The sequence below is a fragment of the Borostomias antarcticus genome (genome assembly GCF_949987555.1).
Source record: "Borostomias antarcticus genome assembly, chromosome: 3".
Taxonomy (NCBI): Eukaryota; Metazoa; Chordata; class Actinopteri; order Stomiiformes; family Stomiidae; genus Borostomias; species Borostomias antarcticus.
This window is the reverse complement of record NC_140236.1, coordinates 35,837,472-35,861,744: the sequence shown is the minus strand read 5'-3', so window position 1 is coordinate 35,861,744 and position 24,273 is coordinate 35,837,472. Positions and strand designations below refer to the sequence as shown.

General features: G+C 50.2%; 1 protein-coding gene across 3 annotated transcripts in view; it reads left to right on the top strand.

Annotated features, from left to right (window-relative positions):
* The first annotated feature begins 218 nt into the window (after positions 1-218).
* The window catches only part of csnk1g2b (casein kinase 1, gamma 2b), a 32,146-nt gene continuing 8,091 nt past the window's right edge, over positions 219-24,273 (top strand). For 2 of the 3 annotated variants that reach the window (XM_084461639.1, XM_084461637.1), the window contains exons 1-7: positions 219-310; positions 3,179-3,970; positions 13,705-13,774; positions 20,847-20,995; positions 22,310-22,544; positions 23,336-23,421; positions 24,075-24,159. In XM_084461639.1, the coding sequence (XP_084317765.1) occupies positions 3,743-3,970; positions 13,705-13,774; positions 20,847-20,995; positions 22,310-22,544; positions 23,336-23,421; positions 24,075-24,159 (853 nt within the window). In that variant the 5' untranslated portion in view covers positions 219-310; positions 3,179-3,742. Of the gene's footprint in view, positions 509-3,178; positions 3,971-13,704; positions 13,775-20,846; positions 20,996-22,309; positions 22,545-23,335; positions 23,422-24,074; positions 24,160-24,273 lie in introns of all 3 variants that reach the window. The other variant, XM_084461638.1, reaches the window with a different exon arrangement.

Genomic DNA, 24,273 nt, shown 5'->3' with positions numbered 1-24,273 from the left:
TCTCTCTAGCAGCCTATCTATCTATAGACGGAAAGTCACAGCAGCTGTAAAGTGCGCACGACTTTCAGGGCGGTCTGAAGCCATATTCTCCAAGCGAGATGCGCTAGTTAGTCAGCGTGAGGAGGAGGATAGTGAGGATAGTGGTGGGACTGAGTCGGACTGGATGTGCCTATCGGCTTGGAAGGCTTACTGCTTAGCAAAAGACACAACAGCTAAACTGACGAGGGGGGAAGACATGAAATCTCGAGAATACACATAAATAAAGGAGCATGTTTTCGCATGCGCATTGACAAATCGCGTTTACGGCCAGGTAAAAATGCGTTTCTTTGACAGCGAATCTTTATTTGTGGGTGTTATTTCGAAGGTAAGCCGTAAATTAACGCTATAAACTCTAGCTAGCCTGCTAAGCTAACGAGAACAAGCTGGATCTGGGCTGTGGAGGATTAAGGAGTTGCCCAGTGGGTCCATGTTATGGCTGAGATCTGAAAACGAACGCAGCTTCTTTCAGGTGAAATACGGCAATTTTTCCTTTTTAATAACCTTCCTATCTATAAGACCCTTGTAGAACAACGTCATACTTTGTGCATTATATTATTACGAATTGAATATCCCAATGAATATTTCATGTTCTGGTCCAGTTTTAACTTGTTCTGGTCGGCATTATGGGCTGTGAGTGTGGCTTGGGGATCAAGTGCTAGGCCGAGGGTATTTTTGGTTTGGTATATTTGGTATATTTGGTATATTTGGCTAATCACCTATTGACACAGTTTGTGTAACGACATTTAAATTGGCTAATAAAAACGTCTCTTTCCTGAGTGGGTCAGTTAGCTAGCTAGCTCCCTGTCAGCTGAGCTCGCAGCCAGTCAGGTAGTAGCGAGCTAGCTTGCTAAGCTAGCTACTTAGCTCGCGCATTAGCTCGCGACCTAGCCGGCTAACGTCTTTCCAACGGCTCAAGCATTAGCTCGCGACCTAGCCGGCTAACGTCTTTCCAACGGCTCAAGCATTAGCTCGCGCATTAGCTCGCGACCTAGCTGGCTAACGTCTTTCCAACGGCTCAAGCATTAGCTCGCGCATTAGCTCGCGACCTAGCCGGCTAACGTCTTTCCAACGGCTCAAGGAACTTGCTTGGAACGTCTCATTTCGGTCGTTGTCTTGTCCCGGTGTACCAACGGCCCCCAGGTTCCTCTGTGAGTCCCAAATATAACGTTAGCTCACTCCTAAGGCCTTTTCCCGAATGATTTAGTGTACACTTCCGAGGATAATACTATTATATGAATTAACAAGGGAGCTAGCTAACCAATGTGTCTAGCTTGCTCACTAGCAAGCTAACTAGTCAGCTAGCTAGAATGATGTTGGCCTTCCTGACAAGGCCACATACTACTGACAAGCAGTCACAACTTGCGTAGCTAGAGGATCATTTAGTTTGCTTGTTTGCTACCTACCTACTAGTAATACTAGCTTTCATGAACTAGCTAGTCTAACAGTCGTTTTTGAGACTTGCAACCCCTTGGTTTCATGACCTGCGACATTCTCGAGAAATAGGAAGTGGCACTGTGTTAGCTGGGTAGGTAGCTACGTCTAATTGCAACGTTAATAGTCCAACTTACAATACTTAATTTGGCATTAAGCTAGCTAAGCCTGGCTCGTAGTGAGACAACAGTTGAGAATATCAGTGGAGTTGTAATGGTAGTAAGTTACTGTGTTAAACTTTGCCCATTAGGCACACTCACTATCTCTTCTCTTTCTTTCTGTCCCTCAAACTCTCTCTATCTCTGTCTCTCTCTCTCTCTCTCTCTGTCTCTCTCTCTGTCTCTCTTGTCTCTTCCTCTCTCTCTCTCTCTCTCTCTCTCTCTCTCTCTCTCTCTCTGTGTGTGTCTCTCTCTCTCTCCCCCTCTCTCTCTCTCACATACACACACACACACACACACACACACACACACACACACACACACACACACACACACACACACACAGCTTCAATATATTCCAAACACATTCCCAATTTTTCTATTGATATCACTTTGTGAGATGCAACTAAAACTATTTGGCATGGTGCCCTGCCCCTTTTTCCCTATTGTTGTGGATTACAGCAAGTAGCCCACTGGCCTTTCCATGTCATCGATTGATCTGGTTATGGAGTGACTAGACTGAATCTGTCCTGTGCTTGTACTGCAGACTAGAGAACATGTTTAACAGGCTTCAAGGAAGATGGCGATTTAAGGATTGGCCTTATTCTTGTCTTGAACACGTTTCTCTCTTTACATTTACTTGTTGAAGGGATAATGTACACAGACACAAGTACAACCCAACTTTCTTGATATCGGAGGAAAAGATGATATCTCCCTATTGGAATAATAAGCAGCATTACTGGTGATAATATCTGTAACAGGGCAGATTTGGACTGAGGTGGCCCTGTTCAATACTCTTATAGGGAGCACTCATGGTGTCTTCTCTTAGGTGCTCTTTCATGATGTCAGTGAGTGACGGACATAGATATTATGGTAAGCCCTTTGGACTTAAGCTACAGTTTATTCCGTTGTTTTATGATGTAAACCGGTTTCCAAGACCACGATGACGTAGGGACATTTTGTCTATCATTGATCAGTTGTAAGTGCATTTCCTGAGGAAAGTGTAGCTGCCTGCCGATATTTCCTGCATTATATACCTGCTCTCCTCCACCAGTATCGGCAACATCTCTGGTCTCGGGGGCAATAGAGACAGGAGAGCAGGGCCTGAGGGTTATACTGAAATCTCTGTGTTATTAACTATTCAGAGGCTGTCAAATCACACTGTTGCTGAAAACTGATCTGATCTTGTGCCTGAGTGCACCATGGCACTATGGTTTATAGACTATAGGTTAACATAGTCTATGAATATGGAGGGCCATTGCTACATAATGGCATTTCTAATCCTAAAAAGAGCTCCCATCTTAAACACACATTTTCTCCAGTGTGGGATGTTTTCAACCGTATTGCTTTATATATTGAATTCTCTTCATGCTTGTCCAAGAACGAATCCCATTTCAAACGTAGTCTGGAACCCAAGGTTATATGAATTTGCTTAATCCAGGCTCAGGTAGTTTTTTGGGGGGAATACAATGCTGTAATCACCATTCTGTTTAAATCTGTTATTATTGTCTTAGACTAGATAAAGTATTTTACTTTTCTGTTATTTCTAGATCTCCGACTGATCCAGAAGTCAACGGCGGCGTATCATTCCCATCCAAGCTGTGATTGCCCCCACCACCTCTGCTGAGACCCCCGCAACATGGAGAGTCTCCGCTGCCCCACCAAACACTGACCAGACGGAAGAGATGAGGGGACCAGGGGGACGCTACCAGGCTGCATCGTGGGTCCAGTAGCCGGGACTCTGACTACTTTGTGCACAAGCGTGTTCGTGTGTGCGTGGGCGCATGCTAGCACAACCTGCCCACTTCAGGCAGGGACATGCTACTCTGAGACTGGAGTTGGCGAAAGAGAGAAGGAAGGAACTCGCCTCCGCAAACCAGGAGGAAGAAGAAAGCAAAGGGAAGCTTCGAGCACACAGATAAACGGGGTTCTTTTGCTACCGTTTTGCCCCATTCAAGTGTCTTTTAGTACACCGATACCCACTTCACTACGGCACTGCTCCTCAGTCCTGTGTTGCTTGCCTCCCTCTCCATAAAGAATCCTGGTTGTTTTGGAGCCGCTGTGGTTTGCATGGCCGGGGAATAATCGTGGAGAGGCCAGGGTATCACAAGCTTATGGATTTTGACAAGAGAGGGGGTAAGGGAGAGACAGAGGAAGGGAAAAGGATGTCCAAGGCAGCCGGCAGCAGGACTGGACATGGGGGCCGGAGTTCAGGGACTAACTCTGGCGTTCTTATGGTTGGCCCAAACTTCCGTGTCGGAAAAAAGATTGGCTGTGGCAACTTTGGAGAGCTACGGCTGGGGAAGAACCTCTACACCAATGAATATGTGGCCATCAAATTGGTAAGTTATGCCTTATGTAAAAAAAAAAAAGACATGTCTTTTTACGTATGGATTCATTGTCAAATTTGAGTCTATGAATTGGTCCAATTTCATGTCTTATTGCTGCATGGTCTCCCGCCAGCACAGTGGACCTTAGTGAGACAGGAAGCAGCTCAACGCCCCCTCCCTACCTCCTCCCACAGGCAAATATTAGCTTGTCTCATCCTGTTAATGAGTCAACCAGACTGTTTGTATTTATTAAGGAGAAGGAAGAAGAGTCTGATGGAGATGGCTAACACGATATTGCCATAAGAACATGTAAATCTGTGTGTGTGTACGTGTGTACGTGTGTGTGTACGTGTGTGTCTACAGACAGCTCCTATTGTCCAATACCCCAAAGGTGGAATGGAATTGCATAAAGAGCCAACATGTTGGGTGACTCGGAAAGGCCGCAATACAATATGTCAATATTTGCAGCATGCAGAGTGTGAGACTGGGAAACCACATGAAATGGCAATGCTTGTTTGTCTTCTGGTTGCAGGAAGGAGGCCAGCCAGAGAGCGAGTTGCTCACAAGCTTCCTCTGATCAGGCCTTAGTTCCCCCCCGTAGCCATCTTTGATCATGTCAGGGGCAGAACATGCAGAGTATCTCTTCCAACTCTTATCGCTTTACCATTACAGTTGCAAACTAGAAGTCTCGTGTAAAAGGTTCCCGTGTTGGCCTAACTCGGCATTCTCCAAAGAGTTGTCACTTGTCAGAGATAAACTAGGCTCTGCTAGCTGAATTCCAGCGTGGGGCTTGGCGTCACCACTTCCAGCGGGCGCTCTGGTCTTTGTGTTATTATCTCTACATTTGTATCTTCCAGGAGGGTCATTATTTCAGAGACGGCTCACATTGAGGGCTCTGGCGACCACATGGAAAGCAGGGGTTGCTCAGTAACTGTAATTGCAGTTCTTCTGAAATCCTTAGTTGCGCCGCTGCTTCTCGCAGTCTGAAACATCCCATCTGTCTGCTATTTTTAGCCACATGATGTCCAGTTATATCCGGCTCTGGCATTAAGTCCATAACATCGCAGGATCTTGTGGCCCGTTTGGTCTTAGAGTAGTCCTATATCTGAATGAACCACAGAAGGTGTTTTATTGGTGGTCGGTTAAGTTGCTAACTGCTTAACGTAAAGTAGCCTAATAGCATTTGGCCAACCCCTGTTGGTTATTTCCGTTGTGAGTAACTTGACCTCACTGCTAGGCAACCGATCAAGATATTTTTGAACAGTTTGTTGACAGGGGTGTCCTCATGCTAGCAAGTTGTTTTATTTTTTCCTGGGCCCTAGCTTAGCCTAGCTTTTAAACATTTTATTTGATCTCTCTTATGACCCGTCAGCCCCTACGGCCCTTGTATTCCTTGTGGGCAGTGCTGGGTGCTGCCTTAGATCGGCTGACCTCCCACCAGTCTGGTGCAACTGTCCACATGTTTATGTCTGTCCCCGATCACTCAGGAAGGCCCAGAATAAGCCTGTGGATGGTTCAGACTAGTGGGACTTCTTTTGGGTTCATGTTGACCCAAAGTTTGTTACACTTATGGACTGAAAGTGCCACTGTGTTCTCTGTTTTATCAGTTTCTTCCTTAGTTGTAATAAGCAGTTATTTCCTTGAGCTTGTTCCTTATTGGACTGAGCATTTGTTTTGTTCATGGCCGCTTGTCATAGCAACTTGGAAGTGTGGGTGGAGCTGACTGCACCTAGGACAAAGGTGAATGCCAGTGAGTGTCACCCTCGTGAGAGAGAGAGAGAGAGAACTAGAGAGAGAGAGAGAGAGAGAGAGAGAACTAGAGGAGAGAGAGAACTAGAGGAGAGAGAGAGAGAACTAGAGGAGAGAGAGAACTAGAGGAGAGAGAGAGAGAGAGAACTAGAGGAGAGAGAGAGAGAGAGAGAGAGAACTAGAGGAGAGAGAGAGAGAACTAGAGGAGAGAGAGAGAGAACTAGAAGAGAGAGAGAGAGAGAGAGAACTAGAGGAGAGAGAGAACTAGAGGGGAGAGAGAGAGAGAGAACTAGAGGAGAGAGAGAGAGAGAACTAGAGGAGAGAGAGAGAACTAGAGGAGAGAGAACTAGAGAGAAAGAGAGAGAACTAGAGAGAGAGAGAACTAGAGGAGAGGGAGAGAGAACTAGAGGAGAGAGAGAGAGAGAGAACTAGAGGAGAGAGAGAGAACTAGAGGAGAGAGAACTAAAGGAGAGAGAGAACTAGAGGAGAGAGAGAACTAGAGGAGAGAGAGAACTAGAGGAGAGAGAGAACTAGAGGAGAGAGAGAGAGGGAGAGAGAGAGCGAGAGAACTAGAGGAGAGAGAGAGAGAGAATTAGAGGAGAGAGAGAGAGAACTAGAGGAGAGAGAGAGAGAGAGAACTAGAGGAGAGAGAGAACTAGAGGAGAGAGAGAGAACTAGAGGAGAGAGAGAGAGAACTAGAGGAGAGAGAGAGAACTAGAGGAGAGAGAGAACTAGAGGAGAGAGAGAGAGAGATGTAGTCACAGCCCTCCGTCAGAGGACCTAGGACTGCACTGCACGTTCCTGTTCCAGAGGAGGGGGAGGAGAAAGAGTCAGAGAAAGTGCTGAGCGCTGAAAGGTAGTCTTTGTTTGCTGGCCTTGTAGACACACAGTGGCTCAGTCTTTCGTTCAGCTGGGTGCTTTCTCACACTGACAAACCCCTGTGTGAGGGAGGCAGGAGCCCAGGCCTGTAGGAACACTGCCGGTCTCACGCAGAGGGGACACCCCCAGCCTGAACACATCTGACACCCCGAGCCTGAACACATCTGACCCCCCGAGCCTGAACACATCTGACCCCCCGAGCCTGAACACATCTGAACGCTGTCCACTCACAAATGACCCTCAGGCCCATTTCAGGGGCTTTTGGCTATTGGCTATACTTGCATCCACCTCATGTTTGATATCCAGAGTTATGTTTTCATTTCGCCTTCATTGGTGTGTGTGTGTGGCGTGCGTGTGTGTGTGTGCAAGCATGTACAGACACTTGTGCACTCTCACACACACATCCTTGAAGCCGCACTGAACGCTTCGGGTTCCAAAATAAAAATCAGTCCCGATCTGTAACTCGGATCATAAAGGGCTAGAATCATCAAGTCTTGTCTTTCACTCCCCTGCGCTTAGCCCACATGGTGGTCATTCACTGACAGATGGAGATATGGATGGCTGTGTTTGTGTCTGCGTGGGGGTGGGCGTGAGGGCGTGGGGGGGTGGTTAAACGTGCCACCTGAGGCTTATGTTTACTAATAAAGCACTGGTGGACCTGTGGGCTGGACCAGCCGGTGACAGTGACAGCTTTCCACTCTGACCGACGCTAACTCAAGGCTGTAGGAGGAGGACGATAAGTGACTCACACCGGCGTGGATACGGCCTCGTGGCCTGAGCGATCTCCCTGACGCATCAGAGCCCGTGTTGGAATGACCTTGCGCTGTAATTCGCAAACTAGTAAAGGCTACGTGGGAACAGATAAGCCCCGCCCAATTGTGAGTTTCGGCGAACCGAGGATGTCGTGCGACATCTTCGCGAGAAGCTGTGGTCTGGCGCCACGGTTTCTAAAGGAAACCAGAGTTGCTGCGTCTCCTCTTCTCCTCTTCTCCTCCCCCCCCGTAGCGTGTTAAGCGGCTCCTGTTGCAAACTAGCTCAGCAGCTTGTGGCGGCGTGTTCTCCCGGGGTGAAGCCGGCGTGTTGACTATCGCAATGCCTCCACCTCCACACAGGCGAGCCGGAAAAATAAACAACCCTTGATGTCAACATGTAAAAGCCTCCTTTTAGCGGAACGATCTATTTCCTTAATGAATCAGTGTTCAACTTTCACATCACGCCGTCGCTCCGGGGATGGTTTAGCACGGGGTTATGAAGCCGGCGGGGTGTGGCGTTTCTAGGGAATGTGTGTGTACTGGAGAATTAGCTTTGGCGTGACGTTCCACACATAAGGCATTGTTGTTGCTCAGGCTGGAGTGTAAGACGGGGCCTATTGGCTGTGGAGGGGGGGGCGGGGGCGGGGGGGGGCGTTCCACTCCCCCCTGTACATGTCAGAGCGTTGAGCGGAGCTGCCTGTGACGGTGTCAGTGGTGCCAGTGTTCTCTCTGTCCTGTCCAGTCCCGTCCCGGGCGTGTGTGTGGGGGGGATGGCAGGGGGGGGGTCTGTCGAGGCAGCCATGTCTGAAGCTCTGCTGCAGTATCACGTGGGTGGGGGGTGGGGTTGTGGGCGGGGGGGGGGGGCAGCTGACGACTGACTTCATCTGAGGTCTGAAATCTGATCTGGAACGGGAGAGTAGCTGGACATGGGCCAGCTGTCGCTCTCTCACACAGAGAGACCGTAAACCGTAAGAGAGACCCACACCTCTGGCCGTAAAGTGCTCCCCGCCCGCCTGCCTGCCTATACCTTTCCAGCCCCCCCCCCACACACACACACCCTCTTTGCAGACTGTTTAAAGCATTGCTCATCTCTCCATGCATGCAAGGCAGCCCCGCCCAGAGGGCGATACAGTGGGCTGCACCTGTAGTAAAAACCTAACGTCACACGGCCATTTGTATAGTGGATTGTTTAGCCGGACGACAGAGCCTGTTATCTGGGATGGCTGTGGATGTATAATACCACGCCTGTTTCCCAAGGCTCTATGAACACACACACACACACACACACACACACACGCGTGTGCGCTGCCTGTTAAGTGTCCGGGCGGACGTCCCAGATGAGCAGGACACAGTGGCGTGTTCATTCAGATTCATCTCCATTAAGTCTGACGTCATCATCATCGCTGCCGGTTCACTAATACGCTGTTTTACAGGAAGGATCTTCCTGAGTGGGGTCAGAGGTCGCTGTCTCAGGGGCTGTGGCAGTATTGCAGAGTTAGTGTGTGTAGTGTGTTGTGTGTTGTGTGTCTGTGTGTGTGTTGTGTGTGTGTGTGTGTCCAGGATGGACGGCATCATGTGCAGCAGGTCAGGGGTGATCTCTTGTCAGCTGTGATGGGATGACGATCACATGTAGATCACCTCCTGCATCACAGATCCTCTCAGAGGCCTGTGGGGCTGATATCCTAGCAGTGTTTAGACTCAGCTGAACAAGCACAGGAAAGGCTACGGTGAGTTAGCATTGAGCCCCCCCCCTCCCCTCCCCGTTCCATCAGATCTATGACAGAGCCGAATGTTTACATGCGGTGTATTTCTTGGTGATAATGTGCTTATCTGGGAAGGCTGACATGGCGCTGAACACGGTGGCGTGTCACTGGAGGCCTGACATGGCGCTGAACACGGTGGCGTGTCACTGGAGGCCCTGTGGCGGGCGGGGCAGAGTGACTGGCTCTATTGTTGGACACGGCGGTGTAGTGGAGACAGCTGAGCTGGAGAGCAGCAGGTCCGACACCGAAGAGCTCTTCTGGCCGGGAGGTCAGCTGCCCTGGACACCAGCAGTCCTCCCGCTCTCCCAAAGACACAGCAGAAATGTGCTGGCCTCGGCGGGTAGGGCTACGCTACAGAGGCCTTTAGTACAGCCGATTGAATTAAATGGTAAATGGACTGTACTTATATAGCGCTTTTCCACCTTAGCGGCACTCAAAGCGCTTTACAATGGCCTCTCATTCACCCATTCACACACACATTCACACACCAATGGCGGTAGCTGCCATGCAAGGTGCTAACCTGCTCATTGGGAGCAATTTGGGGTTAGGTGTCTTGCTCAAGGACACTTCGACATGTGGACAGTCGGAGCTGGGATTTGAACCGCTGACCCTTCGATCATTGAACGACCCGCTCTACCAACTGAGCTACAGCCGCCCCACATTAATTTACTATGCCTTCTTTAGCCAAGTGGGTTTGTAAGGCCGGATTCATAGTCGACGCAAACTACATAAGGGCAAGCAACATAAGCTTCGCAAGGCCACCAAGATCTCGTTGCGTCCTTGCGTGTGTCATGCCGAACTTTGTCACTTGACGCAAGCAATAGTGCAATTCTTTGTGTATTCCACAAAACAAAACAGAACGCAAGCTCTCGAGTCATGTTGGAGCTCGCGGTCACAACGTAGCTTGCGTTGTTTACGTCGACTGTGAATCAGGCCCAAGTCTGTATACAGGGTGTGTGTTTCCTCATCATTTTCGATTTTCCTGGTGTCCAGTCCAGGTACAGTTGTTTTGGTTCATTGATGTCATGTTGGCCCATGCATTAGACCCATTTAAAAGCTAAAAATACCTTCCTTTTATTTCAGTATTAGATTTAGGAGATTCAAGCTGTAACCTTACGTTTCCGCTTCAAGGAACGAAAACGAAAACTGGACCCGAACAGTATATTACTAGGAACAGAAACGAAAACATAAACATAATCATCTATAATGGTTCCAGAACAGAAACGTTCATTTGAAATCTCTATAAGTTAGTAACATTATTTTTTCGTTCTGTGTAGCCTAATATTTCACCAGAGCCGTTGTATATTCATGATAAATCCATACGGTAAAGCCTTGCGCTTCTATGAAGGTAGATAGGCTACTGTTAGTCTGTTTCCAGTGCTTGCGAGCTCCTATGAATCCTATTGCTGGTCACTTAAAACTTTTTTCCATGCTTATAACTATATTAGTACAGTGACAATTGCAAGAGAGTCAATAAACGAGAGCTGACTGTGAATTACATAACAATTGTAGTTCTCATTTCTAAGGTAGCCACGTGAACAAACGGGTCTCAGACACATGCAACCCATCCGTTTGGGCATGCCCAAATTTGGGGGGCGGGATTAGAACCCTGGTCTCCTGCTGGGGGCGGGATTAGAACCCTTGTGTCCTGCTGGGGAGGCGGAACCGCTGACTCTTGGGCCAATAGGGACGTCCTTTAAGCAGTGAGTTTCACCAGCTACTCCACGTTTCACTCGGTTACACACATGGGGGTCTACTCAAGAGAAGCCCGTCTAAAGCACAGCGCTTCTGGGATGTAGCCGTACTGGGCTATGTAGCCGTACTGGGCTAGCGCTGCTATATCACACCCAGACACACTCGGTCGGTATTAATCGACCGACGTTATTATTAATCAGTATTTTATTTGATTCTATCCGGTCCAGGAACATTATGTTGGGGGCGGAGCACAAGGACAGAAATGTTAAAATATAGGTTTTGGGCGGAACAAACGGATTAAAAAATATTTTTCTTTTTAAGCCCTACATGTAATGTTTTCACGGCTCATTTCCTGAAAAGAGCAGCAGTAGGGACACATCCTACGTCCGATGTGCTGTAATGTGTCCTTTCCTAGGCACTCTACCCCCTCCAAGAGAAAAGATTAAGTCAGTGAGGACGATCGTAGCGAGGGTTCGGTGGGCAGTATCACTGAGGAGGAGAGAGGACCTCTGCGTGACTTTAAATGCTACTGTTTGATGGAGTTTATGAAACACATTTTAGATGGACAGATTAAGATATTTCCGGTTTTTCTGGTCATTTGCGCCACTATCTGCCCGGCTGAATTGAATCTAAGCACGTATTATACGAGTATAAGCCTCTGTTTTTCCACTGTAAGCGTTTTAGAAAAGGTCCTGTGGTTCATTGCCATCTGTTTTTATCCATTATTTATATATATTTCCCTCAGAGTCCTCAGAGTAATGATGCCCGAGCATGTGGGGGGGTGACGTCACAGTGCCCCGCCCTGCCTCCTGGCCTGGTCATGTCTCTCTCTCTCCCTCTTCCTCTCTCTCTCCTTCTCTCTCTTCTCTCTCTTCTCTCTCTCTCCCTCTTCCTCTCTCTCTCTCTCTCTCTCTCTCTCTCTCCTTCTCTCTCTTCTCTCTCTCTCTCTCTCTTCCTCTCTCTCTCTCTCCCTCTCTTCCTCTCTCTCTCTCTCTCTCTCTCTCTCTCTCTCTTCCTCTCTCTCTTCCTCTCTCTCTCCCTCTCCCTCTCTATCGCTCTCTCTCTTCCTCTCTTCCTCTCTCCCTCTCTCCCTCTCTCTCTCTCTCTTCATCTCTCCCTCTCTCTCTCTACCCCCCCTCTCTCTTCTCTCCCTCTCTCTCTCTCCCTCTCTCTCTCTCTCCCTCTCTCTCTCTCTCCCTCTCTCTCTCTCCCTCTCTCTCTCTCCCTCTCTCTCTCCCTCTCTCTCTCTCCCTCTGTCTCTCTCTCCCTTTCTCTCTCCCTCTCTCTCCCTCTCTCCCCCCCTCTCTCTCTCTCTCCCCCCCCCTCTCTCTCTATCCCCCTCTCTCTCTCTCTCTCTCTCTCTCTCTCTCTCTCTCTCTCTCTGGCATGTAGACTGGGTGTGAGCTGGTTCTGGGTGGATAGCATGTGTCTACTATGCAGGGTTAATCATGGCCTGAATGTGATGAGCAGCTCATTGAAGCGTGTTCCTCTGCTCCGCCCTGCGCACCTCTTCCTCTAGACTCTGCGTTCCACAGGGGGAGAACCCTTCTGGTTCCACAGTCACGGGCCATGAAGCAAGGGGAGAACCCTTCTGGTTCCACAGTCACGGGCCATGAAGCAGGGGGAGAACCCTTCTGGTTCCACAGTCACGGGCCATGAAGCAAGGGGAGAACCCTTCTGGTTCCACAGTCACGGGCCATGAAGCAAGGGGAGAACCCTTCTGGTTCCACAGTCACGGGCCATGAAGCAGGGGGAGTACCCTTCTGGTTCCACAGTCACGGGCCATGAAGCAGGGGGAGAACCCTTCTGGTTCCACAGTCACGGGCCATGAAGCAGGGGGAGTACCCTTCTGGTTCCACAGTCACGGGCCATGAAGCAGGGGGAGAACCCTTCTTTTACACGGGGCCGCCGCATAACAACAAGAGGGGAGTGCGTTAGCGCAGTCAAGCTGATGTATGCAGCTAGGTCAGTCACGGGAAGCGCTCTGATTGGCTAGGTCAGTCACGGGAAGCGCTCTGATTGGCTAGGTCAGTCACGGGAAGCGCTCTGATTGGCTAGGTCAGTCACGAGAAGCGCTCTGATTGGCTCTCTGGCTCTCTGACCCCACTGTCCGGGAGGTAGAGGAAGTGGACCTGATTTGATTCAGGTTTGAGCGAAGGCAATTATGCCGATAGTTCTTAGCTCCCATGAAGACCACCAGGTAACCAGGCATGTATAAAGGAATTGTACGGTTGTATGGCTACTAACAGTTGGAATACAGAATGTATTTCATGTAGACGTCATTAGAGTCGGGAGTCCTCTCATCATCACAGAGAAAGGGGGTGGAGTTAATCCCACGCTCATGATTACGTTTAAGGTTCTTAACCCTATTGGAATTAGCTGACCAGCACAAAGATATTAGACATTATACAACGGTTAGTTCTGGTTCTTGATTCTGATTGGCTGGAAGCCGTGTTACAATACTTTGTAACACACACCTGGGACCGCATATCATTCCATTTTCAGTATTAATGCGCCTCCCATTTGATCCAATGCACTGTAGTTGTTGTTGTTGCTTGGCAACCCTTTTGTTAGGGGAACTATTTTGCTCAGCGGAATTGAGGGAATGATGCTTCGTTTTGAATAAATGTTAATATCTCGCGTCGTGCCTAACAACGCCCCCTAGCTGTTATAAAATCACTATAACACACGGCCTCTCGTGGTTTATTGCTTAAGTATCACACAGTATGTCACTTGAGACTGTTGTTGATGCTCTTTTGCACGACTGACAAACTTCAAAGCATGTTGTAACGTCCAGATATGCTTGCGTCACACACACAGACCGCAGCACACGCCGTTGTCCCGTCATACAGTCGAATGTTATTTGCATTCTGTGTTTAAAATCTCTCTTTCTGTTCTCTTGTTTCAGGAACCTATCAAGTCCCGGGCCCCACAGCTACATTTGGAGTATAGATTTTACAAACAGTTGGGAAATTCAGGTAAGGATGCCTTGGGGTCCTGTGGTGGTCCTGGGCCCTGTCTGGCCCAGCCGGGGTTAGGGCTCCTCTGGTGGTGTGCTCCCGGGCCTCGCTGGTCCAGCCGGGGTTAGGGCTCCTCTGGCGGGGTGCTGCCGGGGCGTGTCTGGTCCAGCCGGGGTTAGGGCTCCTCTGGCGGGGTGCTGCCGGGGCGTGTCTGGTCCAGCCGGGGTTAGGGCTCCTCTGGCGGGGTGCTGCCGGGGCGTGTCTGGCCCAGCCGGGGTTAGGGCTCCTCTGGCGGGGTGCTGCCGGGGCGTGTCTGGCCCAGCCGGGGTTAGGGCTCCTCTGGCGGGGTGCTGCCGGGGCGTGTCTGGCCCAGCTGGGGTTAGGGCTCCTCTGGTGGTGTGGTGCCGGGCCGTGTCTGGCCCAGCCGGGGTTAGGGCTCCTCTGGCGGTGTGCTGCCGGGCTCGGGGCACTGGTGTCCTGGGCGGGGCCGGCAGGGCGGGGCTCCAGAGGCCTCTAATGTGGCGGCCTGACGTCAGAGGGAAGAGATGGGCCAGCAGGATCAGACGCTGGGGAGGGACAGGGCACTCGGATGAGTCCACATCGTGTGTGTGTGTGTGTGTGTGTGTGTGTGTGTGTGTGTGTGTGTGTGTGTGTGTGTGTGTGTGTGTCTGTGTCTGTGTCTGTGTCTGTGTCTGTGTCTGTGTCTGTGTGTGTGTGTGTGTGTGTCTGTGTCTGTGTGTGTGTCTGTGTGTGTGTGTGTGCGTCTGAAATCCCTACAACACGTTTCATTCAGAATATGATTCCTGATCCTGATTATGGACCGCTAGCCTACCGGCCGGGGGACCGTTACTGGACATGTGCTATATTACTGTTTGTTCTGTTGAGATGATAGTTTAGTAATTACCATGACTGAGTCAGAACGCTGATCCATGATCCCCTTTTGAAACCTTTTAATGAAAAAGATACAACAGTTTCCCCCCCCCCCCCCCCCCCCACACACACACACACACACACACTGCCTTGAAGTGTTCCATGATACCCCCCACCCCCTTTCACAAGAAGTGTCTGTGGTAGTGATCCGATCACTGGAGTGGAGGATCCACCCCCCCCCCCCCACACACACACACACACACACACACTGTGGTAGTGATCTGATGACTTGCCAGATAGCCGTGTGTGCCAACCAGAGCAGCGGCCCTTCAGTGCTAATGGGGAGCTGGAGAGCCGGGGCATGAGGGGGTATCCTGGGCTAATTATAGATGGCCTTCTCCCAGCAGTTGGGCCCCATTATCGTATATCTACTTGGATTGCTCTTCCCAGCCCTACATGCCTGCCTGTCGAAGAAAGCCCAGGGAAACTCCCACAATGCACCGCGGAAGGGGTCGGCCTATCACTTCTCAGCTGTCCCTCATGACCTGTGTGACCGACAGGCTCACGAGTCGCATGCGTGAAACACAAGTGTCGTGTTTATTTGGGAGCGGTCGGATGTCCTCAGTTCTAGGGGGAAATCAGTCGTAGATCTTCTATAACCAGAGGACTGTCATGTCCCTAGGCCTGTTGTAGAGTCCATGTCCCTCTGGTGTTTCCGCTGGTGTTCAAATCAATCAATCAATCAAAGCTTTATTTGTATAGCGCATTTCATACCCAGAGGCAACACAATGCGCTTTACAGAGAACAAGGGAGGAGGGTATGGAGTCAAAATGAGGCCAGAAAGCATTGTAAACGTAAGTGAAGTATTGTAAACGTAAGTGAGGTATTGTAAACAAAAATATATGAATTGTAAATGTAAGTGAAGTATTGTAAACGTAAGTGAAGTATTGTAAACAAAAAATATATAAATTATTACTTAATTATTAAAAAATAAAATAAAAATTGTATTTACACAATACTTTTTTGTGTTTACAAAACCTTTTCTGCATTTACAAAACTTTTCTGCCTTTACAATACTTTTTCATGTCCAGAGAGGAAGAGGCGGGGTTTTGGGATGCCCACCGCCATATATAAATCAAAACCATAGAAGAAGTCCAAAAAACGTTGAGCAGCGCTCATATGGCGGTGGGCATCCCGAAACTCCGCCTCTTCCTCTCTGGACACGCCACTCATCTAACCCCGCCCCCACGTCAAAGAGAGGCCAGAATGTTTTGCAGCGCAAGAAATGTTTTGTAAACGCAGAAAAAGTATTGTAAAGGCAGAAAAGTTTTGTAAATGCAGAAAAGGTTTTGTAAACGCAAAAAAGTATTGTAAATGCAATTTTTATTTTATTTTTTAATAATTAAGTAATAATTTATAGATTTTTTGTTTACAATACTTCACTTACGTTTACAATACTTCACTTACGTTTACAATACTTCACTTACGTTTACAATACTTCACTTACGTTTACAATTCATATGTTTTTGTTTACAGTACTTCACTTACGTTTACAATGCTTTCTGGCCTCATTTTGACTCCATAGGAGGGCATACGACCCACTCTCTACATATATAGAGGGAAGCAAAAAAACAGTAATCACCCGGGGGCCAGATAAGTGAGCTGTAAAAATTCTTCCCTGACCCCTCTCAACAAGGCGATCGAGCAAGCTCCAGGAGTATGTTTGTCTACCGGCTAAGAACATTTATAAAGCAATACATTACATGTGCTGCGTTAAACCCCTCGGGAGGGTCGGGACGGAGCACACCAGCCTCCGAGGTTTCGACCCATCGTTCTCGGGCCACCTCAGAATTACCCAGTGAAAGACGTCGGGTTCGGTCGAACTCGGGGCTCGCTACGGACGGTGGCTAGCGACGTGTCGGTCAGCTCTACTCACAGTGCTTAACACTCCGGTGGAGCTTATCTGGTGTTCATTCTCCCATGCCCTGGCAGCCCAGCTTGTGTCCAATTACTCACTCGGTTCACTCGCTGCCACCTGGCCACCCCCCCCCCCCCCATTAGCGTGGAGCTGGGGATGCCCAAGAGAGACACCATCCACTTTTTATGCTAGTATCAATTATTTAACCGGTTGACTTAACAGTATCTCACGCGGTCAGGGTACATGTGGATTCCTGTGCCACCGAACGCGCCGTACCCAGTGGCGGTCGTCCTTTTTGAAGCGATTAAGATCTCGTTGACGATAATAAGCGCGCGGGATTGAATATTTAGCAGCCCCATCACGGCTTTTACTGTAAAGCCCTCGGAGGTCAGTGTGTATGGGCCCGTGTGTGCGTGGGGCCGCCTGTACAGGAGTGTGTAGGTGTGTGCTTCCGTACCGACCGGCCCGATGCCCCGGGAGGGATAAATCAGAGCCATTTTGAGTATGAGGTTACAGCAGCGAGGGTTGGAAAATCCTCTGTGGTCCGGCCTCATGGCAGACTGGATATTTAATGCGCTGCTGGGATGGGTCACATGACCCGGCGGCGCTAGCGGGGAGTCAGTCACGCAGACCCGGAGCGGGCCCGGACCCAGATCGTGTTTCAGCCGCGCTGCGTCTCCAGAGCCCTGGCCCTAATGGAGTCAGCTCCTCCTCCTCCTCCTCAATGCACTCGGCGTTCTGAATCTTTAATAGAGACCGCCTCTCCAGCCGGCCCTCAACTTTGACATTTCATCGCGGGGGCAACATTGTGCGGTCCAATCCCGAGGCCCGAGCGGCTCTGGCCCGGGGTACAAACGCTCCGATTGTCCCACACGTGTCCTCACTCGCGTTGTGGAGAGAGTGGGTTCAGAGCACTCGCTGTGCCCGACCGCACTGAAAGACAGGCAGCAGATGGACTTTGAAGCTTTGTGGGTCGGTAATGGCTTGATATCAGACAGAACTGTCAACTCGTTACGCACAGTCTGACATTGATGATCCAACCGACTTTCATGAGGGAAGGAGATTCGATTATAACGTCAAGTGAAACCGTAATGTCATCATGGTAGGCTAGATTACGTTGCTTCTAGTTTCTGCTTCCAACTGCTAGCAATAGTCCTCCGAGTAATGAGTTCCCAGAAGCCCCCGCTGTGGCACCTCTCAAGTCGCATTGTCCGAACCCACAGCTTGACAGCACTTGACAACGGCGTTAGTCCCGCCCCTTGGTGCTGATTGACTAATTGTTAGGGCCCATGGCACTCATTCAAGAATCAGTCAACTTTGGAGTGGGCGGGTTCGAGCGTCTGGACCCAGGCTAGTTCAGTAATGCCGAACAGACAATTACCGTAGCCTGCCTCTCTGATGCCATGAATCTTGAAAAACAAACCACTTACACAAGTGTCCTTTATTACAGGCTTGATTTATTTGCTTTATTGTTTCAGTATGAGTGAATGAAAATAATTTGACTGATTAGCGTAGCTCACACACGGCACAAAATCATATTGTTCTGTAGGATCTCGCTGCGTCAATCATGCTCATTTATTCTATGTGTTTCAAGTGTTTATTTCCTCTAAACCAGGCATTCCCAAACTGTGAGGCGGGCCTCCCCTGGGGGGCCCCAAAGAAATTTAGGGGAGACGCGGAGGGATGGTTAGGAAAAAAAAGGAAAAACATGTTTTTTATTTTTTACAATGTCTGTTTTTTATGAATGAATCGTAATTTTAAAGGTCAGAAAATCGAAATGAATACTGGGAGAGATGTATACTAAATTTGTGGATAGTGCAGAGAGAGCCCCCCCCCCCCACAGGCATGAATGTATTGTGCGAAAACGTCAAAACGTTAACTAGCAGCAGGTGCCACCGAGCTAACTTAGCTGTGTAACGTTATGGGCTAGCTAACGCTGCCTTGCAAAATGGACACATTTGGGGGGTTGGGGGGGCGCTGTGTGTCACTGTTTTCAGAGGGGAGGCCCACATTGATGGAGTTTGGGAACCCATGATCTAAACATTGGTCCTGGGTGTGTCACAGCTCTATAGTCCCCTCTCCCCGCCAGTGGGGAACAGTCGTTATAATATGCAAACTCCTTTTGGTTACCGCCTCGGTGTCATATGCCCTCCGGCTTCAGATGAATTTGTGATGAGTCAGCTTCCTGGTGATCTTGTCACGTTGGCTGGTTTGTGGTCTGCATCGCTACCATTGTGCCCTAGAGCACCGCCAGCCAGGTGCGTGTGTGTGTGTGTGTGTGTGCGCGTGCCCAGTCTGCCCTGCTCTGTGGGAGGGGCATTGGGGGGGGGGGGGGGGGGGGGGGGGGGTTGATCAGGTAAATCCTGCTCTAATCCTCCACCCCTTACACAACACACACACACACACACCTTTCACACACACACCGTTCTGTACCAGAGCCCTGCGCTCAATGTCGGGGTGCCCTGGTAGAGACAGCCGCTGGCACGGTGAAGCCACGTTGGCAGAGTCACCAGACAATGGAAAGAGGGCCCCTGGCTGGTGTCTGGTCTAACCTGGAACACGGTGTCCTTGGAGGCCTCGCCCCGGTGGCGTGGCCGGCCCAAGGACCGTGGTTGGTGCCTCATGGTCATTGGGCTCTTTTAGTTCAACCGAAGGGCCCCTGTCACTCTACCGAAGTAACCTTCTCAGATTCATTAATTCTTAGGGACCACATTCTTCCCGAGTCATATGACCATAGAGTAGGGTGTGATGTTGTCAAACAATCATCACCACTGACAGGCTTGTTTTGTTTACCTCCACTGTTCTAATGGAAACCGCCTCCCTGCTGGTTGGCGCCGTCTGAGGGTTGCCATGGCTCCTCGAGTCGATGTCGCCGCCCACTCAAAACATGTCGCCTATTCTACTCGTTAACAGCATACCTGCCATGCTCAAGTCTGCCCTCCCCCTCGGTTCCGTGCCACCTGTCTTGTTCTCCGTGTCGTTACAAAGAGAGCGCAGGGCCTTCTAGATCAAGCAGCCCGGTGGCTCAGTGGTTAGCACCGTCGCCTCACAGCAAGAAGGTCCTGGGTTCGAATCCCGGTCGTTCCAGGTCCTTTCTGTGTGGAGTTTGCATGTTCTCCCCGTGCCTGCGTGGGTTCCCTCCGGGAACTCCGGCTTCCCCCACCATTATAAAGACATGCAACGTGTGAATGTGAATGAATGTTGGTGTTGGTCGGAGGGGCCGTAGGCGCTGATTGGCAGCCACGCTTCTGTCAGTCTGCCCCAGGGCAGCTGTGGCTACAGATGTAGCTTACCACCACCGGTATGACTGTGTCTGAATGAATACTGGACTCTGTAAAGCGCTCTGGGTATCATGAAGGGCGCTATATAAATCCAACTTGATTGATTGATTGATTGATGATGCTGATATGGCGGCTTTTTCTAAAGCTCTCTGGAGTGTTTTCTTGGACATGTGCCTCAATCAAGCCTAGCCTTGGACGTGAAATCTATCTAGACACCTGTTCATGCTTTTTAATGTAGCATGTTTACCTCAACAGCTGCTGCTGGTTGGCTGTCTCCCCTGTCCTGTGTGTCCCTCTCATCCTGGTGTCTGCGTGTGTCCCTCTCATCCTGGCGTCTGTGTGTGTCCCTCTCATCCTGGTGTCTGTGTGTGTCCCTCTCATCCTGGTGTCCTGCATGTGTCCCTCTCATCCTGGTATATGTGTGTGTCCCTCTCATCCTGCTGTCTGTGTGTGTCCCTCTCATCCTGGTGTCCTGTGTGTGTCCCTCTCATCCTGGTGTCCTGTGTGTCCCTCTCATCCTGGTGTCCTGCGTGTGTCCCTCTCATCATGGTGTCTGTGTGTGTCCCTCTCATCCTAGTGTCTGTGTGTGTCCCTCTCATCCTGGTGTCTGTGTGTGTCCCTCTCATCCTGGTGTCCTGCGTGTGTCCCTCTCATCCTGGTGTCTGCGTGTGTCCCTCTCATCCTGGTGTCTGTGTGTGTCCCTCTCATCCTGGTGTCTGTGTGTGTCCCTCTCATCCTGGTGTCTGTGTGTGTCCCTCTCATCCTGGTGTCCTGTGTGTGTCCCTCTCATCCTGGTATCTGTGTGTGTCCCTCTGTGTGTGTCCCTCTCATCCTGGTGTCCTGTGTGTGTCCCTCTCACCCTGGTGTCCTGTGTGTCCCTCTCATCCTGGTGTCCTGTGTGTGTCCCTCTCATCCTGGTGTCCTGTGTGTGTCCCTCTCATCCTGGTGTCCTGTGTGTCCCTCTCATCCTGGTGTCTGCGTGTGTCCCTCTCATCCTGGTGTCTGTGTGTGTCCCTTGCAGAGGGGATTCCTCAGGTCTACTACTTCGGGCCATGCGGGAAGTACAACGCCATGGTTCTGGAGCTGCTGGGCCCGAGCCTCGAGGACCTGTTTGACCTCTGTGACCGGACCTTCTCCCTCAAGACCGTCCTCATGATAGCCATACAGTTGGTAAGCATTCCTCAGGCCTTGGTCCTGGGTAAATGGTAAATGGACTGCACTTATATAGCGCTTTTCCACCTTAGCGGCACTCAAAGCGCTTTACAATGGCCTCTCATTCACCCATTCACACACACATTCACACACCAATGGCGGTAGCTGCCATGCAAGGTGCTAACCTGCTCATTGGGAGCAATTTGGGGTTAGGTGTTGCTCAAGGACACTTCGACATGTGGACAGTCGGAGCTGGGATTCGAACCACTGACCCTTCGATCATTGAACGACCCGCTCTACCAACTGAGCTACAGCAGGGTCCCACCCTGAGACAGAGGGGAGGTGAAGGCTGCTACACTGCAATTATTCCACCTGGGAGCTTTATGAAATATTTATTTTTGTACAGTACATGGGTTGTTGGTCGCAAAATATACTATCAGCCTACAGACAAAGGGCGTGTCCGAAATGCCTGCTACCTGCTAACTGCTATATAGCAGGCGAGAAGTAGCATGCTACTTAGTACCTACTACTCCACGAAAACGAGATAGCAGGCGAGAAACTGTAGCATGCTACTCAGGTCAGGTGACGGGAATGCGTGGGTTACGTCGTTACGAACACGACCGCTCCACTGGCTGGCTTACTTAGCTGGTAACGCTGCGTTTCCATGGCTACAGGGCTACCAGTTAGCTACGACATCTTGGAATCTAATTTCTACCCCACATATATACACAAAACTGCATTTGTAGCTCCGTGTCGTTATAACTAAGATATCTGACAGAAAAAATATTGTTTTCATCGACAAATTAAGTCAATACTTATATTTAAAAACTCCTTCGCTCCGCCCTGCCTGACACTCACCAGCGTCGGCCATGACAGCTGTCCTGAACATTTCGCTGAAAAGTGACATAGTTCTGGAATAGCATGCTCTGAACTATGCTACGTTTTTCGCCGTTTTTTTCGCCAATATAGCAGGCGAGGTAGCAGGCGAGAATAGCAGGCGAGAGGTAGCAGGCACAGTTTTGAAGTAGCATGCTACTTCTCGCCTGCTATATAGCAGGTAGCAGGCATTTCGGACACCACCAAATAGCCTACGGTAACGTTACTGCTGTTTGTCAGAGAAAGGAGGGTACAGAATTAGTTACGGTACAGTACAACACAAATATTATCTTTCTGCTAACATTACGTTTGAATCTGAATCTGAAAGTCTTTCTGATGACTACGTTTGAATCGGAATTTAAAAGTCATCCAGATAGCATTGTGTTTTTGTGCCGCCAAAATGCCACCCGGTGTCTAGTTTGTTTTCAACGACGTGCTCTCTGCTCTGCTGCCCAGATAACGCGGATGGAGTACGTCCACACGAAGAGCTTGATCTACCGAGACGTCAAGCCCGAGAACTTTTTGGTGGGGCGGCCGGGAAGCAAGAGGCAGCACACAATCCACATCATCGACTTCGGGCTGGCCAAAGAGTACATCGACCCCGAGACCAAAAAACACATCCCCTACCGGGAGCACAAGAGCCTGACGGGCACCGCGCGCTACATGAGCATCAACACGCACCTGGGGAAAGGTGAGGTCCGAGGGGGCGGGCCCCTGACCCGAGCCTGCGGTGTACTTGCTTCTTACCACGCGTACGTGTCCGCCGGGAGTCTCCCGCGTTCCCTCGGAGCGTCGTCGGAAGTCGACGCGCCGCAAAACATGCGCTCGTCTACGCGTTGTTGAACAGCAAGTACATCTCAGGCTTAACACGGCACCGACGTGTGGGTCATCTAGAAATGAGCTGTGGTGTTGTGTGTCTGTGGTGTTGTGTGTCTGTGGTGTTGTGCGTCTGTGGTGTTGTGTGTCTGTGGTGTTGTGTGTCTATGGCGTTGTGCGTCTGTGCTGTTGTGTGTCTGTGCTGTTGTGTGTCTGGTGGTGTGCGTCTGTGGTGGTGTGCGTCTGTGCTGTTGTGTGTCTGTGCTGTTGTGTGTCTGTGGTGTTGTGTGTCTGTGGTGTTGTGTGTCTTTGGCGTTGTGTGTCTATGGCGTTGTGCGTCTGTGCTGTTGTGTGTCTGTGCTGTGTGTCTGTGGTGTTGTGTGTCTGTGGCAGACTGGTTCTCTCTGTGTCGTAATGCTTTCTGACAAACCAGGAAGTTGCTTTTCTCTCAAATCATTGACGTTTGCTTCTGATTTAACGCGCCAATCCACTTGGTGTTGTATATTATGCTAGAACCCATTCCTGGTTCTGGTATGGTTCTGGTTCTGGGATAGTCTGGTTCTGGGATGGCAAGCATGCATGGTTTAGGTGCCGGTGTGTAAACTAGTTTTTTAATGTTCCTGTATTCAGCTCTCCCAGTAACAGACTGTGGTCTCTCCCACACAGAGCAAAGCAGAAGGGATGACCTGGAGGCTCTGGGTCACATGTTCATGTACTTCCTGCGTGGCAGCCTTCCCTGGCAGGGGCTAAAGGTATACGGTTTCACGACCTCCATACGACCTCTGAGACATACCCATGGTGCCGCTTTACACCTCCACGCAAAATAACTCACTCAACACCCCAGTGGCATTGCAAGGCCTCGGAAAGTGTTTACAGTGGCAGCGCCAGAGGGAGGGGGGGGCTAGCCTCATCCCATTTCACGTTGCCAGTCACACGCTTAAAAGATGGCCGCCGACCACCTTTGCGTAATCTGTACTCGATAGCCTCGGCAACTTCTCCGCACTCCCTGTAGTTGAGGTAGCTAAGTCAAATGAGAGCGGAGTAAACCTCTGTATTTCCCCCTCTGAGGTCATGCCAGTCTGAAGCCAAAGTATGAGTGAAGAGGAACCTTGGCTCACCGTCAAAGGCTATAGGCTAGAACCTTGTCTCACACAATAGAACCCCTCTGTGCTGGGGAATAATTACTCTGACTCAAGTTATTAAAATGGCTCAGGAGTGGATTTGAATGCCAACGTAACAAAGGCCCATAGAATATTCTGCATTCGGAGCGTCAGGTCTGCTACCCGCCCCCCAGCTAAATGTCACCCACCCTGAGCACATTGTGCATCCATCACAACAGCGCTTCTCTCCACTGCCCGGTGTGGAGAATGTGTGAGGGTCATTTTTTGATGTGTGCTCCTCCCAGGCGGACACGCTGAAGGAGAGGTATCAGAAGATTGGCGACACCAAGCGGGCGACGCCCATCGAAGTGCTCTGCGAAAGCTTCCCCGGTGAGTCTCGACCCATTTCAGCCGGAGCGCCTTCGCCGTCGCCCGTCCCGCCACGGCCCATCGTCCTCCGAGACGTCGGCAGAGTGAAATAAGACCGTCTGTTTTGTCTCCCCC